Source organism: Triturus cristatus, chromosome 12, assembly GCF_964204655.1.
Source record: "Triturus cristatus chromosome 12, aTriCri1.1, whole genome shotgun sequence".
Lineage (NCBI taxonomy): Eukaryota > Metazoa > Chordata > Amphibia > Caudata > Salamandridae > Triturus > Triturus cristatus.
This window is the reverse complement of record NC_140595.1, coordinates 621813411-621837631: the sequence shown is the minus strand read 5'-3', so window position 1 is coordinate 621837631 and position 24221 is coordinate 621813411. Positions and strand designations below refer to the sequence as shown.

The 24221-nt window shown below is 42.3% G+C and overlaps 1 protein-coding gene across 4 annotated transcripts in view; it reads right to left on the bottom strand.

Annotated features, from left to right (window-relative positions):
• PIEZO1 (piezo type mechanosensitive ion channel component 1 (Er blood group)) overlaps positions 1-24221 on the bottom strand; it is an 854808-nt gene that overhangs the window by 179331 nt on the left and 651256 nt on the right. For 3 of the 4 annotated variants that reach the window (XM_085638610.1, XM_085638613.1, XM_085638611.1), the window contains 4 exons: positions 13165-13236; positions 9510-9610; positions 2789-2897; positions 460-540 (listed from right to left, as the gene is read on the bottom strand). In XM_085638610.1, coding sequence (XP_085494736.1) covers positions 460-540; positions 2789-2897; positions 9510-9610; positions 13165-13236 — 363 coding nt within the window. The remainder of the gene's footprint in view (positions 1-459; positions 541-2788; positions 2898-9509; positions 9611-13164; positions 13237-24221) is intronic. The other variant, XM_085638612.1, reaches the window with a different exon arrangement.

Here is a 24221-nt window from a genome sequence, read left to right as displayed (position 1 = left end):
AGTTCAATAACACAACACAGTAACTCCACAGAATTTAAGATTGCCATCTTCTGACCATGTCAACTGCAAAAGTAAAATTGGTGGAGAATACCTTGGCTTTTGGTAGTCCAAATCTATTATGTCATCCAAGAGTCCATAAGCTTAACCAAAACCCACCTCTTCTATAGTAGAACTGCCAAAAATTACTTTTTTGTTTTACCACATAGTAAAATAATATCAGGACATGACATATAACTCGCTGCAAAAGTCAGTTTGGTTTGTAGTCTAAACTCTCTACGTAAGCAGTTCAGTTCAATTCAATTCTCAGCAAAGTTGAATTGCAAGAAAACACACGAATAAGCTTGCCTATAGCAAAATGCTATTTTACCTGGAGAGCACAAATTCGTTGCACCATTTCTATATGTCAGACAGCAACCACATGATGCACATTTGTTTTTTTTAATGTAAATTTCGTCTTACCTAATGCTCTCTCCTCATCCTCCTGGCCTTCAATCTCTTCAGATGTTTCAAACTCAGGTGATTCAATGTTTTCTGGAACATCTGAAAAATCATCACAAGTGCACATACATCAAGGAAATGCTTTGTTGAAAATGAAGACCACTGTTGACTATAATGAATGTTCATATTAACCTTACTCATTATGATGTGATGATGCAAAATTATTGAACTCCTCTGAAAATCTGCTACTTGAGATTAATGTCCCAGCACCTTATTGGGCTTGTACTAGACAAGCAGGATTTGGATTGTAACACTGGGAATAATTTATTTTGTTTTGAAATGCATCTTACCATATTTGTCTACTACTGAGGTTCTTCATGTGCAGAATGATGGTCACAGTTTTTCTCAACCACACTATTTATTGGATTTCATGCATTTGTTGTCACCTAAGAGCAAAGTCTTGATACTGTGGAAATCCAGGGAAAACATCAGCTGAAGACTGGAGTTTAGATTTTAGTATTAATCACTTAGTCATTAATCTGGTGAGTCTAATGTTATTTTGCTTTATTGTGTTGACATCCATTTGGGAATATTACAATCATTTTAACTCAGTGTTCATATCCTTTTTCTCTTGCGCTTCTTTTAATTTATGTAAGCCATAATTGTTTTTATTGATGAGAAGGCACCTTTTTATCTACAATTCTTGTTTTGTTTCAATAATGTTTATGTTTTAAGTGGCTTAGTACACTCCATGTCAAACTTCTCTTCACCCCGTCTTTGTATTATTGCACTCTTTCCCTTTATTTTTGACCTCTACTTAAACCTATTACTTACCTTTTATACTAGACTGCCGGCCCTTCCAGGATCTTGTGCTGCCTAAGTTTTTGTTTTCCAAGTTTTTTCCTGATTTTCCCCCATTTCAATTTTCCACTTTAATCACATCACCGATATCACTATAAAACTAAGAAGAAAGTAAGTTTGATAAGGAAGAAGAAACTATAATAATACTTTATGTAATGAGTTACACAACAGAGATTTAGTGCTTCCATTTTCTAGATACACTTTGTCGAACTGAGCTTTTTTTCTTGGTTTGTTTTTCTAATCTTTTTGGTGTGATTTTATACATTGTTTTCATAGCAGTGTGGTCCAGGAATTTGAAGAATATGGGTAGTTCTTGAAATAGGTGTTGCTTTATGTTTTTAATTAATGTTTACACGGAGTTTATTAATTTTGTACCAAAATGTTTTACTGTTTGATTTCAATACAAACGTTAGTTACAAGCTTGGGACTTGCTTAATGGAATTTACTTCATGCTGAGAGGTATAAAACAACATAGTGTCGCAACGGCTTTGACAAAGATGCAGATGTAGATGCAGTCACTTTGATTCATGAGGTTAAGGTTAAGAAAAAAATTGATAACTATCTGAGAAAGTGTGTTTCCTAATAATATAGTGGCAGGGGATGGGTGCAGTGGGGGTCTGTGCACCAATGACACGGATAAACAAGGTAATCCTTAGTATGATCTGTGATTCTGGAGAGTTGAGCCGACATCTCTGATAAATGTAGCCCAGGTTGTTTTCTGAAGTGGAGCAGTGCTGCAACATTTCAGAGCAGGAGTGGTCCTAACACTGACCTCATTTGAGTAGTGAAAGAGCAAGTTGGTGGGTGGGTGAGTAAATAAAAGAGTGAACATGGTAGATGCACCCATCACTTGACACATTGAATGGAAAGGCCAATATTCAGTAAAGTGCTAAGAAAGTCATATTAGTACTGGCTAGTCTCAGTCTGTTCTGCTCCAAAATCACCAAATCAGTGCTCAAATGCAAGCGGGCCCCTCATGTATTAGTAGGCTCCCAGACAAAGGTACTGTCTGTGGTAAAGCCCAGCATCCAGGTGGCTGATGTGATGCTGAGAACAGTGGAGCATACCGACCAAGAAAGAAGATGCGCCTAGAATAGTATTCTTTAGGATGGTGCACTCTGTTATTAAGAAAGAGTGGAGCTCAGAATGGTATATCCTTCCTTAAGGGTAGTTGTGGTGATGAGAATGGTACATTCTATCCTTGAGGGGAGAAGTACTGCAAGAGGTACAATACTTTCAGCCTGAATTGTTTGTACCATTAGCATCTGACTATGGCACAGATGTCTTTAGGGATGTATTTATGGTCAGAATACAGTACATGTCTATAAGAGAGAAAGCGAGGAAAAAGGCAGAGATCATTCTCCAGGACAGATGTGATGCTGAGATTGATCCAGCACATATGTTGAACCAAGTCGAAAGTGAGGGGCATAAGAATGAGACAGTTTGTTTGTGAACAGGCTACAAGCTCAGAAACAGAATCCATTCCCACCTGTCTGTTGCAGCTTCTTCTGCCTCTCGGCCCTTCGCAGTTCCCGGTGGCGCTTGCGGCGTTCCTTTAGTGCTGATTTTGCATTTGTCACCCATGCCTGATATGCTAACTGGATCCAAAAGAGAACAAAAGTAGGTCATTGTCACTGGTAGTGGAAGCAGCAGAGAGCATTTAAGCATTTGAAAAAACTCATTGGTACCCATTTTAATAGATGTTTGTACAGCATGTCCCCTCGAGGTCCAGCAAATGGGATTTACTATGGACTTTAAAATACAGATGGCCTGAGGGATGGAAGTCAAGTGCATGAGAGATGTATTGATGCGAGAGGGTCACTGGGTGATTAATATCATGTAATGAAGAGCAGGTTCTTGGGTGGAGTTGGGGAGAAAGAGAATAGATGTTGATGGGTGGGTTCACAGAAGCCAAGAGGTTAGTGGTTGAATGTGAAACATGCCATATGCAGGCTAATAGTGTGAGCATGTCAGCCTCTAATGCGCAGAGGTTACGGTGACGGACAGAGAAGATTGGATACTGGAGTAGGGTGGAACAGTACTTAGCAAAGCTTTATGCAAAAAGTCTCGAAATGGGGAAAATGTTTAGGATTTCCCTGATGTGTGGAAAGGCACTGAGAAAAAAGAATTATAGATACCTTTAGCCAACACTTTTGGGAACTAGAGAGGCATATGGAGAGCTCCTTCGGGAGCAAATCATGTAAGTTGGAAAAGGATTGGAACTTTCAGGGCCACTACTACATGAAAGACACTTGTAGGCAGCTACATTATGGCACTACCAAAAGAGGGTGCGAGATTACCTTTGAGAGATATATATTTATGTGTGTGTGTGTATATATATATATATATATATACATACATACAGAGACATGACTATAGTCTTACAGGCACCATTTAGAGGTTAGCAGAGCCACAGAGTTTGTTCAAGCTTCACTCACTCTGCCACTGAAAGACTCATTTCACTATAGTTATAGAGAAAATAACCTGACCTATTGGTTACGAAGAAGGGAATCCATAGAGATATCTGTAGACGTTTTGTTAAGCTAGTGAAGGGCCTGAGAGAAGGGGTGAAGATGCAGAAGGGAGCAGCATCACGACCTACTTTAGGCCTTGCATGCCGAGTCAGGCTGAGTCATGACCCTTAACCACACTCAAAAATGGTAATATATAGCATTTCTATCTGTACTATAGATTACACAGTCGTCGATAGTGACTATGCTGTTATAGTCCAGGACAATTCCTGGACTGTTCCCATGAGGCACAGGGTCAAGACAGATTTGCATATGGCTGGGTTCACACTGGAATGGCATGGTGAGCAAAAAAACGATGGATTTGGGCCCAGATCTCTGTACTCGGGTGAATGTATGACATTGTTCTGCATTCTGTCCATCAACTGTTGTTTTTGCGCTTCTCTTGATCAGCCAGTTGTCTAAGTATAGAAAGATGTGAATGGAATTTCTGAGCAGGTGTGCTACTACAGCTGCAGTGCACTTTGTAAACACTCTTAGAGTTGTAGTGACAATGAAAACACCACCTTGAATTGGTAGTGTCAGTCTATTACAGCAAAAGTACTGCTGATGTGCTGGGTGGATTTAGATAAGTAAATGCTTTTCAGATCCAGCACTGACTTGAATTTACCTGTGTGCAGTAGAGGGAAGACATCCTGTAGAGTCACCATGTAAAGGTGTTCAGAGAATATGAACCTGTTTAATGGCTGTAGGTTGAGGATTGACCGGAGTGTGCCGTCCTTTTTGAGGAATAAAAAGTACTGGGAATAAACTTCTGCACCACATTGGTGTGCAGGTACTGCTTCTATTGTACCCCTTTGTAAGAGTTCCTGAACCTCTTCTTCCAAAGGTGAAGGTGGTGTGAACTCAGTACATGACGGCTGGGTGGGATGTTGTGTGTGGGAAGTGTCAAAGTCAAAAATAACTTTATTTAATTGCTTTTTCAGACAATCATAAAAGCACATAAAAACAGACAATTCATAACAGGTTAAAAAAAGAAAAGAAAAAAATATATAGATTATATACAATTCATTATAAAATTCAAATTAATAATACTGATGTCCCAAAGCATTCCTTATGACCTCGTTGATTAAAATACTATGTTTTCCATGCCTGAGTACATTTTTTAAAAACATTCCTATCCTCCGCTTTCTGTGAACATTATCCAAAAACTATAACATAATGAATGGCGGGTGACATTGTCCCATCCCCAGAGATTTTAAAATTGGGGCAATCCATTCTTTCCTTAATTTACTGTAAAATGTACAAAATAAAAGGACATGTATAGTAGTTTGTTCTAAATGATTGTCACAGCGACACATTTGCATTTCTCGGGCCCAATCGTTCATTTTCGGAAAACTTAGAAGTCTTTGGAAGATACCAAGCCTGAATCTAGTCAATAAAAATCTATCATACCCTCCAGGTACGATTGTTAAATATGGTTGTATACTGAAGGTGGTAAGTATCAACTGGTTATGCTGGACACTAGGCTTTACAATCTCTGCCAACATTCTTATATTGTCCACAAAGAGAAGACCCTCTTTTTTTAGATCCTTTCTAGTAATCAGCAGCACGGTACTTGGGTTGGTAAAATATTCTAAATGGACCAGGTCAGATATAAAATTTCGGACATACTTTACCCAGGGGATCTTTATGGACCCTTCCAGTTTCAAACTGTCTGTTAGGATATCCTGGTTTAGCTTTGTCTCAGGTTTTGTCCAGATCCTATGCCATAAAAGAATGGGCTCCATTTTTATAAGATCGGAGATGTACGATAATCCCAACTCGGCATGGCAAACATGCGAAGATGTACTACATGGCACAGCCAAGATGCATCTTAAAAAGGAGTTTTCCACCAATTGTAACAGATACGTGTCGACGAAACCCCACACCCCTGCGCCATACATAGCAGTAGAAATACATTTCGCTTTATAGATCTGGATAAGTTTTACTGGTGGTCTTCTCCCCAATTTTCTCGAGAAGCTAACAAGTGCAGTTGTAGTCCTTAAAAACGCTAACTTTTTTGCTGTTACTGCTTGAGTCCATGAGTCATTTTGGTCAAAGAGTATTCCAAGGTATGATAACCTCTTTGTGGGCCCAATCTTCTGGCCTTCCACAAACATATCCCTGCACCTCTGGCTACCACGACTGCACCTCGGGAAGTGTAATTCGAGGCAAGAACCTTCCTGCACATTGGAGAGTACCTACTAATCTAAGGAGATGTTTACTCCACTGACATAGAAAGTGCCTTATGCTACGTCATGGAGAGGGAAAGGAAGTCAGTGCTTTGCAGCAAAGGAGCCTCTTGTGGAACTACTTCTGCCTCTACCCCACCCATTGCCACTAAAGGCATCTTTTTGGAAAGACATAGGCTGCTGGGGGCCCTGAAGGCACTGCTGGAACAGTTGATAAGGTGGTCTCTGGTATGATCCCCCCCGGTTTGGCACCTCTCCTAATTTGCTACTTCCTGAAGGCTGACCTGGGACTGAGGTACTGCAGGGCACCTATGGGTTTGAATATCCATATCTTTCTTTATTTTCTCGAGCATCTGGTCCACCTGAGGGCTGAACAGGAACAGATGCTCGTAGCTGAAGGAAGGATCTAAAAGATGTTGTTGCACTTCAGGCTTAAAGCCTGAACCCCCTAAGCTAGGTGTGTGTGAAGAAAGATCCTGGTATTGAGGCCACTTGCTACAGTGTTCGCTGCATCGAGGGCACACCTGATATTGGCATTACTGATAGTTTTGCCACTGTAACCAATTTGAGTCCCCTTTTCCAGTAGACTTCTGGTAAGGGCTTTATTAGCTCCCCCATCTCCCTCCAGTGGTATCTATCACAGCTGGAAAAGAGATCCACCAAATTGCTAATACACCAATGTGTTGCTTGCGTCAATCTTTTTAGACGTCTTCTCAGGCGTGGGAACATCTGTGGCCTGAGCCGAGGCCCTCAAAAGGGCAGTTTGAACCACCAGAGAGTCTGGGACTATCTGACCCCTAACAAAAGTGGAGTTATCTGGATCAGGTTTATATTTCTTTTTCTATATGCAGGTTACCACCCTAGCCTTTACCGGCTGCTTGATATTTTCATTGGCAAATTTATGCATCCCCTTAAGCATGGGAAATTAGTGCAATTTTGGACTAGGTCTGGACTAAAAAGTCAAGCTCATACTCCTCCCTATGTAGCTTTATGTGGTGATGCTATGCTGCCCTCAGAATCACTGTGTGATATGCAGAAGTGTCATCTCGTTGAGGTGGTTTGACAGCGCATGACTTCAAGGCAGGGTCATCCGTCGTGTTCACTGCATAATCCTCCCATGGGTCGTCCAACCCGGGAGCCATGAATGATTCCTCATATGAGTCTTACGGATAATAAGGACTGCCTGTAACTGAGTCTGAATCCTGTGGCTCAGGTGGAGGTGAGAGTGGTAATGCATGAGGAAGTGAGGTAGAAATGGGGGGTAGGACTAGTAACAGTCTCAAATCTCAAACCCTTTTGGGGCTTCGGATGTGAACGCTGTGACTCCTGTCTTTCTTGGGAATACAACGCGTCCCTGTGCTTTGGCAAGAATGTTGCCCATATCTGAGTGCATGAATATCTTATTTTTTTTCACTTTCAAAACATCTGCCAGCTTTTTGAAAATGTAACCCTGTGGGACATACAATCTCAGCATTAATAGCTGTTTTACCACAGACTTCGGTGCCAGTTGCTTATTTGGGATTGGCTCCTGAAAAAATCAGCTTGTAGACTACACTGGGGGGATTTCAACACCAAATATGCCTGGTTCAGAACCTCAGTGCCTAGGGGACGGTGCAGCATGGTGAGCCCTGGTGCCCTTGGGTGGAGTTTTGGTAGGCAAAACCATGTTTTGAGTCCAAGGAGACCTTATTGGAGGCGCTGGACCTGAAGGTTATGAGGTTTCTGATTTGACTGCAGATTTAATGCCAGACTCTAGCATAAGCGGTATTCTGCCTCATTCACTGGCCCTCTGCGGGTCTGTGAGTGACTTGCAGGTTTGACTTGAGCATCCAGTGTGATCTTTGTCTTGGGTCCCAAGGCTGGCTTGTATTTAACCTCTGCTCAAGGAACCCAATCTCCTCTTCGACATCAGAGCTGTCAGAGAAGCGCACATCTGTATCATCCAGACTTTTGAAAGTGAAACTTATTTTTCCTGAAAAACGTACTTACCTTACTGTGAAGATCTTGGTCTTAAAATAAAACTCAAACAAAGCTTATTTTTATAAAATTGGTGTGGATCTCCTTTTTGAGTCGTGCTGTGTTAGGCCGAAGGCTGCTTACCCACACTACCACTAATAGAGCACTTTGGGTTTTACATTGAGCCCTGTACTCCTCTGGGGAATCTTTGCAGTCTGTGCACGGTATACTCACCTAGTGGTATACCATATACAGAGGCAGCTTCCTACAGGTATTGAGCTCTTGCAGCTGCACAGTGCGATCGCGGGCAGCTGGGGTTAGGAGTTGGGAGTGAGGTATCTTGCATGCCTGCAAGCTGGTGCCCCCTGTGGACCTACTGTGATGGGGGAGCACTGTTCAGTTTCGCTGTGGCAGGGGTGAAACCGCGGACGAGGACCCCGAAAGCAGAGTGGAGCGGCCATGAGTGGCAGAACCGTTGAGGGAGATTTCACATTACCGTAACACGTGTGGTAGGCATGCATGTGCTCCTGTGGACTACGGTTTATGCCCAAATACTGTTGTTTCAACAGGCGGCTTAGAAAATTACTGTACAAAGTGGTATAGGAGCATAGGTGCTCTGTGCCCTAGGTGTCGACTGGTATTTTTGTGATTTACCCTAACCCCTCTTTCCCGCAATTGCCCTAATGGGGCCATAAGAGCTACCATAGTGACAAATGTATTTGAAGTGATATCTATGGAATGTTTAGCTCTGCATCTTGCTTGATACTGTAAGCCTTGGGAAATACTTATGTGTTACCTGCATTTGGGGGACATATCTTGACAACTGCATAATCTACAAAGTATTTATGATGTATTACATTTTGGGTTTGTGATATATACAATATAAAAAGCATATTTTTGCATATACCTCTGCGTGGAGTCTCTTTTGTGGTGTTTTCATTGTTGTGCTGTGTGAGAGAGTTGCACAAATGCTTTACACATTGCCTCTGAGGATAAGCGTGCCTGCTCTGTGCCACGTTACCAGAGGTTGAGCACAGGTTATCTTTGGTGTGTAACTGACTTGCCGTAACTAGAGTGATGGGTTCTGCCTGGCTTAGGTGCATACCCTAGCCAATCAGAAATCTCATTTCTAACAGTATGCATTGTATTGTAACATTTATATAGTGAATACTACCTCTATGCAAGGCGCTTAAGTGTTTGTCTACATTGATTGCGTGCTGCACCAGTAGGATGTGTGGTTCAAAGGGTGTTGTCTTTGTTTTGTTTCAATGTGGGAGGTGTTTCCACCTTGCGTGTGGTGACCACTGAGGTGTGGTTATCATATTATGGTGAGAAAGTCGAGATTAAAACCCATGCCAACTAGTCCAATGGTAGAGTACTTAGCCTCTAAATAACCCCATATATAAGTGGCCGGAAGAGTAATGCTAAATATATCTTTTTCTGCCTCTCCCATCTAACACACTTTAAAAGTGGTTGTTTACAATTAAACAAGAGCATGTTAGAGCTGACAAAAACATGAACAAATTAATCAATCTCCACTCTTGGACGATACCTGGAATGCGCTCAGCTTGGCCGGCCTTTGATCCTCCTGCATGGAATCCTCTTCCTCTTCACTGTCCGATTCAAACAGGTAATACTCACCTGAGTGAAGCACTGCCAGAAGCAGGAGCAAAGAGTTAGAGGGCAGCAGCAGAAACTTGAAACTCAACAAGTATACGGGGGACAAATGCAAATCTATCTATTGAAAAATGTAAATTGTCTCTGTAGCTCATCTGTAGATGCTTAGCAAAATAGCCAATACAGTGCAACTTCCTGCACCAGCAGCCAGAGCTAAATTAGGCATGCTGTCTTTAATGATAAATCCATTTGTGAGGTAAATCAGTACTAAGCAAGGGTTAAAAAATTGCCAATGTAAGTTCCTGGTTAATCAAAGTCCTTCGAGTCGACAGGAATGTGAGTAAGTACCTAACCTGTGACCACTTCTCCAGGGTAGGTGCACTTATGGCTCTGATTCGTGCATATGCACCTGATGTCAGCTGTAACACTTGTGTTAGCTTCCCAGTGCATTCTGGGACTTGTAATGATGGAGAAACCACTGATAATTAAGACTTACATGAAGCAGTTCAGATCATATTGGGGTTTCAATGAACAATTTTTAATTTTTAAAAAGGCTGGTTAAACTTAAAACCATGCAACCCAACATGTACATAATAGGGCATCTTTGTCCCAAAAGGGAAAAGTCTCACTGTTCATTCAAACTGGCTGTTAAGCTAAAGAAATTAAGAGAGATAAATTAGGCTTAGGACAAACAATTAAAAAGACATCTCTCAATGAGGGACATTGCTTCCAGACAGAGGCAGTCAAGGCCTACACACTTCAAACCACATTAAATCACTTGATTAAACTTAAACTATCAGTTGTTCCTGAACTACCAGTTACCAAAAATATCAATTCCACCAGCTTTGCATATGAAATTCTAATTAGAAATAGATCAGTTGAACAAAACTTAAACCTATTTAAAGAAAACCAAAGTTTCAACAAAGCCTAAACAGAACTTGAGAACAAGTAGAAAAATAAACAATACTACACTAGCGAGAAATGAAGATCCACATCCTCCTAAATTTCACCCAGAACGAGAGAACAGTCATTCATACAATCATCCAAAGGCTAGCTAGAATCAGTGAATAACCATTAACCCAACCAAAGATATCCTGAACAGAAAAACAAACCAATGGTCACAGCAACCTACAGAAGAAAGACCAATACAAAACAATAATTTCAGAATAGAAAGAAATACAGAACGCAGTTCACTGTGGAATTTGTTTCCTCTAACCCTTTGCCTCTAGATATATCTATGAAATGCTAGAAAGCTTTTAAAATACATTGTTCCGGCAAGACTCTGGACTACATCTGACTGTGCTCTGAATTGAGAACTACCAAAAAAGCTGAGGATGTGATGATCCTACCTTCTAAATAAGTTTTTACTTCCACCTTTCCAAAGCATGATTGTTAGTGACATCTGAGCAGCGCCCATACTATAAAAAATATGAATACAATAAAGTAACATCCATCAAGAAACAAAAAATATCAAAAACTTAACTTAACTATACTGGAGGAAACAAGACATAACCAGCCAACGACCAACTAGCACCGGAGGGAAATCAAAAATGCACAGATTCAAACCCAAACCAAAAGTGGAGAAGAACCAGATAATGACAAATACTGGCAAAATCTTGTGGTAGAAGTAAATTAATGATATTTCACTAGAATTAAGGAAGGACCACAATCCCCTAAAAGGCATTAAAAGTGATTGTTTATAAGAGCATACTACTAAATTAGCTGTTGGATAGTATGCTGATATCAGGGTTATCTGCTAACACCAAGACCTACTTGTTTGTGCTAGCTGGCAGAATGAGCATATGGGTGCCATGCTCTTGTTTAGTAATCCCTTTCAAACAAAGCAAAGACTAACTACAGACACAAACAACCAGAGACGAACCAGAAACCCAAATAGAACCAACGCTCAGGCCAGTTGCTCAAAGCATTAAAAAATTAACCAGAAACACAAATAATCAGTACTATGAAAGTATTGGAGACAACCAAAAACACACAAATCCAAAGCCTAATCAGAACTAGACAACTGAAGAAACACAAATCATGAAAACCAGAGCAGAGCTAGATGACAGTTAAATATGCAAAGTCAGAAATACAAGTAGCAGAGCCCAATCAGAGCTGTGGAATAGGCAGCAAAATAGGAAAAACAAGAACAGAAGATAAAACACAAGTTTATTGAGATTAACAGAACCAGAGAATAATGAATAAGAATTGCAAACATCCATTTTCCAAATGCAAGGAGAATTTCCGCTTTGGAGGGAAAAAAAACATAAGGACAAACAATCAAAGCACAACCAGAACCATGGAACAACCAGAAAGCTAAACAAACAGAAGCAGAGTAAATACAGAAACTACAACACAACTTCAATTAGAAAGCCAGCAAACAGACAAAATTCTACTGGATCAAATGAATCACTATAAGTATCCTGTGCTTCCAAGTCATTTGCACTGTGCTGCTAAGGTGCATTTCTCTCGCTGGATAATTGACATGGAAGGCCTACAACTTTTAGTTAACTACCAAGCTTTCACTTAAAGGTGGATATCTTTGTCGGAATAACTACATATCACTTAAAAATCATTGATGCGCAGCACAGTTTAAATACCGTCAGAACCTATTCAAGCATTGAAACTTGTGCTCGGGTAGGCAGAACGCTCTGGTTTCAGTGTAATTTTGCACCCATATTTGCACTGCCCAACAAGTCTCAAAATTACATTTCTTTGACTGGCCAGTGCAAAATTGACATTCACGCCAGATGGTCAGTCCAAATGTCAGTTCAAAATGAACTCTACACTAGTGCAATTATGTAATTTGAAAACGTGTTTGTGCAAAACTGACTCTGTGGTGGTGCAATCTATGGGACCTCACCCTGGATATCAACTTTGACTCTGAACTTACCTTACTATCCCATATCAGAAAAACTAATTGCACATGCTTACAGCACCTAGGCTCCTATGAAAACTAGAAGACTCTCCCCCAACTTTCAACTATTTTGTAAGACCCTCATTCTTTCAGTTGCAACTAATATAGCATACTCTACAGGGGCAGATCATAGACTGAGCTCTAAGTTATATAATTGCATTGGAGTTAGTAAGGGAGTTCCTCAAACCTATGAACCTACCAAAGGTTACAGAATGTTGGAAATCTTTCTAATTCTCTCTGTCCCAAATCATCACCTGGATACTCTCACTGGTAAATAGCCACACTCTACAAATACCAATTTGTTGACCATAGCTGTAATTATGTTCAAATGTGGCCCAGTATGTCCAGTTTAAGAGATTTCCAGTAAATGAAACAAAAATATCAAACGATCGGGAGGTTTCTGTAAATGAAACACCTAAGGATGAGCAAAAAGCAGTAAATCGATGGCCCAGAGGTTAACACTGCATTCAACAATCGGCCTCAAGAATGGATTAGATTTGGTGCTAGGTTTCTGGGAAAAAAGACAAGGAGTGCTAAGATGAGTGTTAGTCAAATTACTCCTTTCTTGTGGTTATTATCAATCTGTAAGACACACAAAGTTAGTGAAGGGCCGAGCTTGACTGTGTTAGTGCAATCCATGCTGCGGCCGCCACCACACATGCATGAACAATACCTGAGGCGTGATCTAACCAAGGGCGCCACCATTTTTTTTTCTTTCTGGAGGTCTCCTTCTTGTCACTTTGCTCTGTTCAATGGAAGATGGGCACACTTGGGTTTAAGTACCATGTCAACCCACTGGAACACGTGAATATCACAAAATATGTATATGTACTGGTGGTGCACTGACAACTCTAGCTTGGGAAGGAAAAGCAACAAACTGCTGGAAAAGGCTGCATCAGCCACATTGGAAGCAAGGGCTCCACATTGGCCACCATGTAAAATATTTGATATTTGCAAGGGATGGGCCTTTTGTAAGCATGATCAAGTCAATGTACTTTCATATATCTTATTTGCATGTCAATAGAGAAATGTATCATTGTAAAAAGTGGCTTCCCCACTAAAACACATCATTTGTTCATTCAGACCCACCTGTTTCTTGATGTTGACTGTTGTTGGTACTGTTCCGCTTCTTTTTTAGAACAGGACCCAATGTTTCCATAATAAAATTACTTGTTATGTTATTAAACACCAGGGCTGTACCATATTACATTTACTGATTCTTTATATAATTAATTAACTAAAGGTGGGCACTGTTGGCACCGTGCATGCATGCAGCTATTGATGGATATTGCCAACTAGGAACAGGGTAGGAAAGTGGTTGTCATTAATAGGAGGGAGCCAAAGACATAAGGGAGTCAGACTCAACAAATAGGCACACTTCTGTCTCACTTGCAGGTCTGCTCCAATTTCTTACTTTATCCGATTCAAATGAGTGGGACAGATTACCATTTAAAAATTGGTAAGGTGGTGGCTTGGAAAGAGGGGAGACTGCATTAGACAATCAGGTTTTAGATGAATATGTTCCTTTCAAAACTGAACAAATCTTTAATGAAGAGTAGTCTAACAGGCAATACCTGTAGGTTTCTTAGCCTATATAGCTACTCTGTACTGTAAATGCAATTGATAGGCACACTTGAAGTTATGATTCTGTATCATTTCTAGCACTTGGTGCCTTGAACTTATACAGATGTGTACAATCTAGAGATGATGTAGCTGTGCAGGTATTAGAGGCTATACACATTGCAAGAGATGTTTTAGCCACAAACCTACCCATGCTGGGTTCAATAGAGCTAACGAAAAGTTAGATTTAAAAAACTCTGAAAGAAGGGATTCTCTCTAGACCTCAACCACAAATGTCATCATTGATATGAAATGTAGGTGGGACCTTGGGGAAAAATAAGAGGTTGTCATAAGTAGCACCTTGTCACAGTGGAGAAAGTGTAAGACTCTGTGGCCTAGAGAGTCTTAAACTAATTGACCTCCCTTGCACAGGTAAAAACCACCACATTCTCAGTCTTCTCAGGAAGAAAATTAAGGATATGTAAACAATGAGCTCAAATTGGTCATCAATTCTTAGCAGATGAATATATGAAAGAAACCATGGAATGGCATTAAACTGCATTGTTATACAAAGAAAGGGACTACTCTGGCTTATTTCCCTACCCTGGATACTAGATTGGGCTAAACTACTCATAAATCCATTTATCTCCTTTTCATTGGGGGTGTTTATAGATCGTGATCCTGGCACAACAGTTTGGGAGAAACATGTGGCAACTGTAAAAGGTTCCAGAGTGGTAATTTCCATGTGTTCAGAGAATACATATGTCAGGAATGAAAGTCATCTAAATAATGCATACTCTTGTGGGTCTTGAAAGTGCATGTAACGCTGTATACATAGACCTGGATGCATACAATTGTAGTATATATATATTTTGAGGTATGTTTGGGTGAAGGGTGCAGAGAGATGACAAATAGGGGGGTAGGCAGGAGTGCGCCAGGCAGTGGGAGGCAGGGAACAGCACAAACAGTATTTTAGCTCTTTCCTGAAATGCTGCCAAGGGAATTGTCACAGAAAAAGCAGAAGTTTGTTGTGGAGTGTTGTCGCTTAAAAAGATAAGACTCCTCCATTGTCGCCCTTAGTGGATCTCCTGCATCTCAAAGCCTGTTGAGGTGTGAGCCACAGGTTGTATGAAGGCTGCTGGAGATCTGAGTTGACATAAAATCCTCTATGCAAGTGAAGTATTGATAACTCTAGAACTCAGTTGTGAACAATAAAGCACCTGAAACTTTATGGAATCCTTCCTGGATTCCAGGGTGACATCCAGTTTGGACACAGAAAGGTTCAGGTGACCAAAGATCTAATCCGCACTACTAGCATCTCAAGTACAGTATTGAAAGAAGGTTGGAGAATATTGCTTCCCCTCGCAAGAGAAATTGAACTGGTAGTGGTACTTAGGTGACAGTTCTGATTGCTCCGGGGGTGTCCGAGACCAGTACCAGAGAAAAATTAGAAGATTTCTTTCAGCAATCTGGCATGAAGTGACTTCTACAAAGCTGCGTCCATACTCCAACAAAGATAGAACACGTCTTTGGCAACACTTTCATGTGTCCACCAACTAGCATACAGAGGGTAAGCAGAGGTCTGCTAATCCAATAAGTCATCTCTGTATTTAATTACCTGTTATGTGAGCACGCAGGAGGCAGGTCATATTGAGTCTTGACTGTTACAAAGCCCTGCTAGTTAGAGAGCTGGTAATGACATTACTATATGTGATCACTGAATCATGTTCATATATTTCCAGCTGGTAGAGACAAGGGAGTATATGTTACCCTGTTTCTTGATAATCAAAACATTTTCATATTGTAAGCGTGGATTGTGGCCAATGGGAGAAAGACCTTTGAGAAAGACCCCACTATGAAATGCGGAGATATCTCTGGATGAAGATGCTGAATGGACAGTCGCTACGGAGAGAAGGAGATAAGATGAGAGGAATGGAAGCTTATTGTGGCAAATGTTGAAGAGCGCACAATGCTTGACTTGATGGAGATAGATACACAGCATAGATACACAAGGCAAAAGAGATCCATAAAGCCCTGGACCTGGCAATAGGAAGCCATAGAGTGATAACACAAATGAAAAACTAGGCTATAAATTAATAACACTATCTCTGAATGAGACTATAACATCCAAAGCTTGGTGTCCATGGTAGTGCTGGTAATTGGGACCCTTAAAATGAAACACATAATGGCTTGAGAGGTTCACTGAGAACCACACTTAATAAATACAGTGTCCAGACTCATAGAAACCAGTGTTCAAAGCCTGCAACTTGGGTATGAAAGGAAGAGTCAAAAATGGAAAGTATGGATCTATGAAGCAATGGGGCTTCACACACTGACAAATTCAGGGCAGAACTGGCCACGGTACTACACTGGCATTTAATCCGACAGGCTAGGAGGCTGCTTTCAGAGCTGGGTGGGCTGGAAGGACCAAAACATGAAAGCCTCCGTCGCCTCATTCTACTCGTGACCGCCTGCAGTGACAGGGTGGAGGGGATTTGAACTTGTTTTTTCACAGGGCTGAATTTAGCCCCAGAGCAAATTGATGGGGTATTTTCCTACACCCTAAGGAGGCAAGAAACAAAACTGGGGCACCATCACAAAGTACATTCAAGTTCAACTGCTTGATGGATAACCGGGACTAGTTATAGGGAAGTGCTTCGATAGGAAGCGGCATACAGCATATATGCAAGCAGGGCAGGGTATGATGTAAGCAGTGAACAGCTTTAGCTATTGAGATACTTGAAGAAGAAGTTTCTGATTCTGACATTAAGCTTCAGGGCTCATACGAGCTACAAGTAGTCAAGAGCTTGCATGTAGACCACCACCCCTGCAATGCAAGCGCTTAGAGACAATTATGATTATACGCACTATACAAATGCCCATTACTGCCACTAGCTTGTGACCACTACTAAATATGAATAATGGTGATAGGTAACATGTTACTGGTAATTAAACTCTAGAAGACAGTGAAGACTCCTCTAGTATAGTGTGCGACACTTAGCAGCAGATCCATGAAAGTTACTGTTGGAAAGCTATTATGGATTACTGGAGCAACCAAAAGTGAAAGGAGACATGGTACTTTACAGCAACATAGATGAAATGACCATTTTTTTTCATTCTCATTTTTAGAAGAAAAAGATGTAACAAGAAACATCCATTACCTTCTCATTCAAAAGTAATCAGATTACTTTTCCACACAGGAAGCATTCATCACACAAACAGAAAAGACACAAAAACAAACACTTGATTGTGCCAAAAAATACAACACATGTTGGTTGATGTGGTGCGTGCAAAAATAAACTTTCAGCTACCAAAGTAACTTTGCTTAATGAAATGCAAATTTTAAGACAGGGAACCTATGCAAAAGCATGTCATCACAGAATGGCTTATTCAGGACCTCTGATGGAAAATCCTTGAGTGTTAAAGGCTGGCTGACCAGTGGCCTGTTTCTGGTCTTTTCAATGGAATGGAAAAGTAGGAAAATGCTACTTACCCAGTATGCATCTGTTCTTGGCATGTAGAACTGTAGATTCACTTGCTTTCCATTGCCCGCCATCTAGTGTTGGGTCCGGATGTTTGCACTTTGTTTTTGTTCGAAGAAGTCTTTTCCAGTCATGAGGTAGGTGACTCTTCCTTTCGGTGATAGTGCGCAAGGGCATTGGCTCCATTGTTAGATTGTTTACCGCAGAGGGTGATAATGGAGTTAGTAAGAGTAGTAAGAGATTTCCATGTATAAATGTATCTAAGTAAGGTATTACTGCAACAGGTATAGGTACCCGGGGGGTGGGGGGGGGCATGTGAATCTACAGCTCTACATCACAAGAATAGATGCATACTGTGTAAGTAGCATTTTCCGTTCCAGGCATGTGAGCTGTAGATCACATGCTTTGCATAGACTATACAGCAGTTATCTCCCAAAGCGGTGGCTAACCTGTAACCTGTAGCTGTTGCAGTCATCTGAAATAGTGTATATAAAACTGCTTGGACCACACTAGCTTGCTGTCTTGCTATCACATCTAAACAATAGTGTTTTGTAAATGTGTGAGGTGTAGACCACGTGGCAGCTTTGCAGATGTCATCTATGGGTATATTCCCTAAAAATGCCATAGAAGCCCCTAGTTTGCATGTGGAGTGTGCTCTAGGGGGAATTGTTAGTGTTCGTTTTGCTTATGCATCGCATGTCTGAATGCACCTGACTATCCAATACCTGATTTTGATATAGGACTGCCTTTATGTGGTGGCGCAAAAGTGACAAACAGTTGTTTTGTCTTGCGTAAAGATTTCTTCCTTTCAACAAAGTAAAGTAGTGCTCTTTTCACATCTAAAGTGTGCAAGGCACGTTCTGCCACAGAATCTGGTTGAGGGAAGAACACAGGCAACTCAACAGATTGGTTGATATGAAAGGCAGAAATTACCTTTGGTAGGAATTTAGGGTTGGTCCTTAGAACCACTTTGTTTTGGTGTACTTGTTAAAATGGTTCGTCTATGGTTAGTGCCTGAAGCTCACCTACTCTCCCCAGTGATGTAATAGCCAAGAGGAAATTTACTTTCCAAGTGAGAAATTGCAGTTCACATCTATGCAATAGCTCAAAGGGTGGACCCATCAGTCTTGTAAGGACAATAGTAAGATTCCATACTGGAGCAGGTGGAATTCTTGGAGGAATGATTCTTTTAAGTCCCTCCATAAATGCTTTAATGACAGGCACTCTAAAGGGAGACAGATGTTGTCTCTTCTGTAGGTATGCAGCTATTAAAGCAAGATGTAAACGTATGGGAGAGTATGCTAAATTGGAACGCTGCAGATGTCATAAATAGCATATTATGTTTTGAACCGAAGCGTCCAGTGGATCGATTTGATTGTTATTTCAGTATATCATAAATCGCTTCCACTTTGCTGCATAGCATGCTCTTGTGGCAGGACGTCTAGCCTCTTTGATGATGTTCATGCAGTCTGGCGGGAGATTAAGGTAGACAAACTCTAAGATTTCAGGTGCCAGATCGCAAGATTGAGATGACTAGGATCTGGATGTCTCATCTCTCCATGGCTCCGAGTGAGATGATTGGGAGTGAAATGTAGTTTTTGGTGAGGAACTACTGAAAGCTCCAACAGGGTTGTGAACCAGGGATGCCGGGCCCATGTGGGAGCAAACTAGGATGAGTGTCAGGGATGCCCGTCTTAGCTTCCGAACCACTAATGGAATGAATGGGAGAGGCGGAAAAGCGTAGAAAAGTATCCCTGACCAATTCATCCACAGTGCATTGCCTTTGGACAATGGGTGTGGATGTCTGGATGCGAAGCTTGGGCATTTTGCGTTTAGGTTTGTGGCGAACAGACCTATGTGCGGAAAGCCCCACATTTGAAAGAATGGGAGGAGAACTCAAGGGTGGAGTTCCCATTCGTGGATCTGTTGTTTTTGACAACTAAGCAGGTCTGCAATCTGATTGTTTACTCCTGGAAGGTGTTCTTCCAGGAGAAAGATTCTGTGATGTATGGCCCATCTCCAGATGGCCTGTGCTAGTTGTGACAGCTGGAGAGAGTGTGCACCCCCCGTTTTTGTATGTATACATTGCTGTCTTGTTGTCTGTATGGATCAGGATAGCTTTGCCTACTGGATGTACTTGAAACACTTTGAGCACTAGAAAAATCGCTAGCAGCTCTAGATGATTTATGTGAAGCTGCTTTTGTTGCAGGCTCCACATGCCCTGAATTATATGCGTCTGGAGTTGAGCTCCCCAACCAGTGAGCGATGCGTCTGCTGTTAGCACTATCTGTGGAACCGGATTGATGAAGGGCCACCCTTCTGAAAGGTTTTGCGTATTCCACCACTGCAGAGAGCGATGGGTGCGGCCGTCCACCAACACTAGATCTGATAACAGACCCTGAGCATGGTTCCACTGCCGAGCTAAGTACTCCTGAAGGGGACACATCTGGAGTCTTGTGCAAGGGACTATTAGGATGCAAGACTCCATCATCTCTAATAATTGCATGAACACTCGAGCTGTCCGCCTGGTGGGTGGGGTGGGTTGGGGTAGGTTTCAGAAATATAGGACTGTTTTAGGATACGGGATACTGACTAAACGTGCACCACGTGCTGATTGCTATGTATAGGATTCCTACATTGTGGGTAAGGGGTGGGAATCCCATATCCAGTTGAGCTACTACGCTTATATCATATGTGGTGATGCTTTGGTCACTTGTCCTGTGTGTACCTTGGCAAAGATCATGTCATAGAATGTACCAATGCTAATATGTAAAACCCAATAAAGTTTGGTTAAAAAAACCACTCGAGCTGTCAATGAGTGTTGAGGCTGAAACTGACAGAGTAAAGTTTGCATGTTGCGGATTCTGGCCAGATTGGGGTAGGCCAAAGCCTTTTGTGCATCTATTGTGGCTCCCAGATACACCTGTGTGTTGGATGGTTGTAGATGGTTGTAGATGGGATTTGGACAGATTTACTATGAATCCAAGATCGTGGAGCAACTGCACTGTTTTGCGAGTGTGACGTAGACCGCTTTTGGCGAGCTGGCTTTTATGAGCCAGTAGTCTAAATATGGGAAGACGTGAATGTGTTGTATTCTAGATGAGCTGCGACCAATGCCAGGCCCTTGGTGAAAATTCTGAGGGCCATATGCATGAGCACATTTTCCCATAGACACAGAATGGGCAAAACCCTTTGATGCATCTGGCCCTGGGTGCGGTAGTTAATCCGAATGGGAGCACCTTGAACTGATAGTGCTGGCCTGCTACTACGAACCTGTGGTACTTGCGGTGAGCAGGGTGTATTGGGATACGGAAATAGGTGACCTTCAAGTCCAAAGTGGACAGAAAGTCACCTTTTTGAAGGAGCGGGAGCACTTACTGGAGTGTGACCATATGAAAGTGGTCCGACTGAATGTATAGATTTAGTTCTCTGAGGTCTGGCATAGACCTGAGAGAGCCGTCCTTCTTGGGAATTAAGAAGTACAGGAAGTATTCCATGGCCCCTTAATGGGATTGGTTCTATAGCTCCTTTCTCTAACAGAGAGAGAACGTCTTGCTTTAGAAGGGTAATATGTTCCTTTGACACTGCGCGTGATCTTGGAGGAATGTTTGGGAGAGTGTCTGTAAGTTCCAGGCAGTAACCATATTGGATAATTTGTAAAACCCATTTGTCTGTGGTGACTGTGTTCCAGACAGGGAGAAATTGGGAGAGACCTTCCTCGACAGAAGTGGAATGATCAGGGGTAGCGGAAGGAAGTCACTGCTTGTTGTTTGCTGGGGAAGTACGTGTGGCGTTGTCTGTGCCTCCTCCCTTCCCATTGTTTCCTCTGAAACCTCCTCTGAAATAGCTTCTTGATGAGGGCGATTGGTTGTTGCCCTTGTAAGAGGAAGAGGGATTTTCTGTGGAAATATTTTTGGAGCCACCCCTGTAAAAGGAGTGCCGAAAGGAACCCCTATTGGCAGGTAACTGCAAAGCCCCCATGGACTTTGCGACCTCAGTGTCTTTCTTCATCTTTTCCAGTGAGGTATCAACTGTTGGACCAAGGGCCTGTACCTCAGGTTTGAACCCTAAAATTCTCAGCCATGCATGTCTGCGTAGCAGTAGGCTGGGGTTTACTGCGCGCGCTGCTGTGTCTGCTGCGTCTAGGGCGCACTTGATGGAGGTATTAGTAATAAGTTTGCCCTCCTGGATAACATCATTTGCCTTAGATTTATGCTAATCGGACAGAAATTGCATACGTTTTTCTAACTCATCATAATGAGCCCTATCATCTCTGGCTAACAAAGCCTGAGCATTGGCAATGCGTCAGTGATTAGCTGCTTGTGAGGCTACCCTTTTGCCAGAGGCATCAATTACCTTGGACTCCTTATAAGGAGGAGAGGCCTCACCTATGGTCTGAGAGTTAGATTTCTTGCGAGCATTAGAAACCACAAGAGAGTCAAAGGGCAGCTGACCCTTGATGTAGGCAGGGTTAGTAGGCGCTGTTTTATATTTCTTTTCAACACAGGGCGTGATGATTCTTGCCCTTAAAGGATCTTTGAAAACCTCATCTGCATGTTTAAGCATTCCCTTAAGCATTGGCAGTGCATGTGTAGTTTTTTTTTTAGAAGAACTTAGGGTCTCAAAAAAGAAGTCCTCCTCTAAAGCCTCCTTATCCAGCTCCACCCCATGGTAATGAGCAGCCCTGTTAAGAAGTTCAAAGTAGCCTATATTGTCGTCAGGTTGTGATGGCCTGGACGGGTATAAGTCTGGGTCAGTATCTGTGTGTGGGTCAGTGTCATAATCCTCCCATGGGTCAACATCTTGTGGCCTATTCTCATCCCCATCCAAATCCCCTTCATCCTGTGGTTCAGGTGAGCGTGGTGGTGGTGAATTAGTGGGTGCGATAAGTAAGTGAGGATTAGTAGGTGAAACATAAGGTGGTGATGAAGTGTTAGTACCCACATTCCTTTTCTTCAGGGGCATTTGGTGCTCATCCTGTTGGCTCAGTTTCCTTTTTTCCGGACGTTTGGCATGAATATGTCCAGAATCTGAGTTAATAACCAGTTTCATCTGTTTCGGATACGAAGGTGGATCATCGAAAGTTGCGGCTCTGAACTCTTCGGTACCATTGATTTAGTCTTCGACAAAGATGGAACGTGGACCTGGACATGCTTGGATTTCGGCGCCGAGGATTTCCATTCAGTGCCGGCATGGGGCTGCCTCGGTCCCGAGCCAGAAGGCTTCTCTTTGTGTTTTGGCGCCGGGCCCGCGGGCAGGGTGCTCGAAACATTTTCTCGGTGCCGACCTTGGCCCGCAGGCAAAGGAAGGACTGGAGCCTTTTTTGTCTTGTGCTATTGGGGCAAGGGGGTTTCTTTACTCACGGTACGCTGACCTGGTGTAACTTGCTCTTCTTCTTTCATGTCGGAGTCGGCTTCAGACATGCAGATGTGTTCATCCTCGGCTCCTTGAGCTTGTGTTTCTTCTCTGTCGGAATCTTCGCCAAAGATGTCCAGTACGGAGCCGCCTTGGTGTGCATCTCCTGACGTCAAACCCGATGGTCACAAAGCATCTTCTTTGATCGAAACGATCGGCATGCATCCCAGTCTTTTTCATCGTGTTCCGGGGACAGAGGTTGCACACTTCCTGCAGGTCGGTGCGCCGAAACTTAGTGCGACACCCGGGACAGAGCTTGAATGGAGTCCGTTCCATCGACTGCTAGCGAGCCAGGCACGGGTCGGCCCAATGGCCCTCCACGACTTTTCCGATCGAAGATCTTGGAGTCTAAACGATATGCGGAGAATGGGAAATGCGATCGAGAAACAATACCGTTGAGGGTTGTGGATTGTGCGAAGGGAACCCGAGAAATGGTACCGAACCGGAGCGCAGCAATTCACATCTGAACCCGATGGCAGAAAAAACAATCTAACAATGGAGCCGATGCCCATGTGCACTATCACCGAAAGGAGGAGTCACCTACCTAATGACTGGAAAATGCTTCTTCGAACAAAAACAAAGTGCAAACATCCGGTCCCAACACTAAATGGCGGGCTATGCAAAGCATGTGATCTACAGCTCACATGCCTCAAACGCACTGTTTCTGTCTGTCATCTTTGAGAGAGACGGACGTGAATACCATGGTGCCCTTAAGGATGGGTGCTGCAAGAGATGTATTATAACCCCGTTATTCACATTCATGACTGTGAGAGAGCAGGGTTACTATGTATTATATAGTCTCAGTTGAGGGTGCTTGCACAAGTGATAGTTGGTGATCACTTGTTCCAATGGAACCTTAAATAAGGTGGTCAGTGAGCTGGGAGGCTTTGAAGGGATTATCCAACTGGGCATTTGCCCAATGAGATTAAGAGGCAGTGCATCCCCGATCTGGTAATCTTTGCGTATTTGTGACCTGTTTGAATCTTAACAAACTACTGAATAAATATACAATTTCTTTGGGTATTCAACAGAGAATGTCTGGGTTATATAGGAGATAAGGTTTCCTGAAGGATCCGTGACCCCAAAGTCCATTGGGATTGGCTAACACTTTAACCAATGTCTATCCTGACACGCGTCGGTCTTTGTCACACCCCGTTGGCCTTCACCAGCCTGTTAGGATGATACCAGTTACAATATAGCCTGTCCTCCTCCATCTTTTGCTAGAGTTAAAAACATCTGAGATAAGTAATTTCACTTCAAATGGGACAAATCT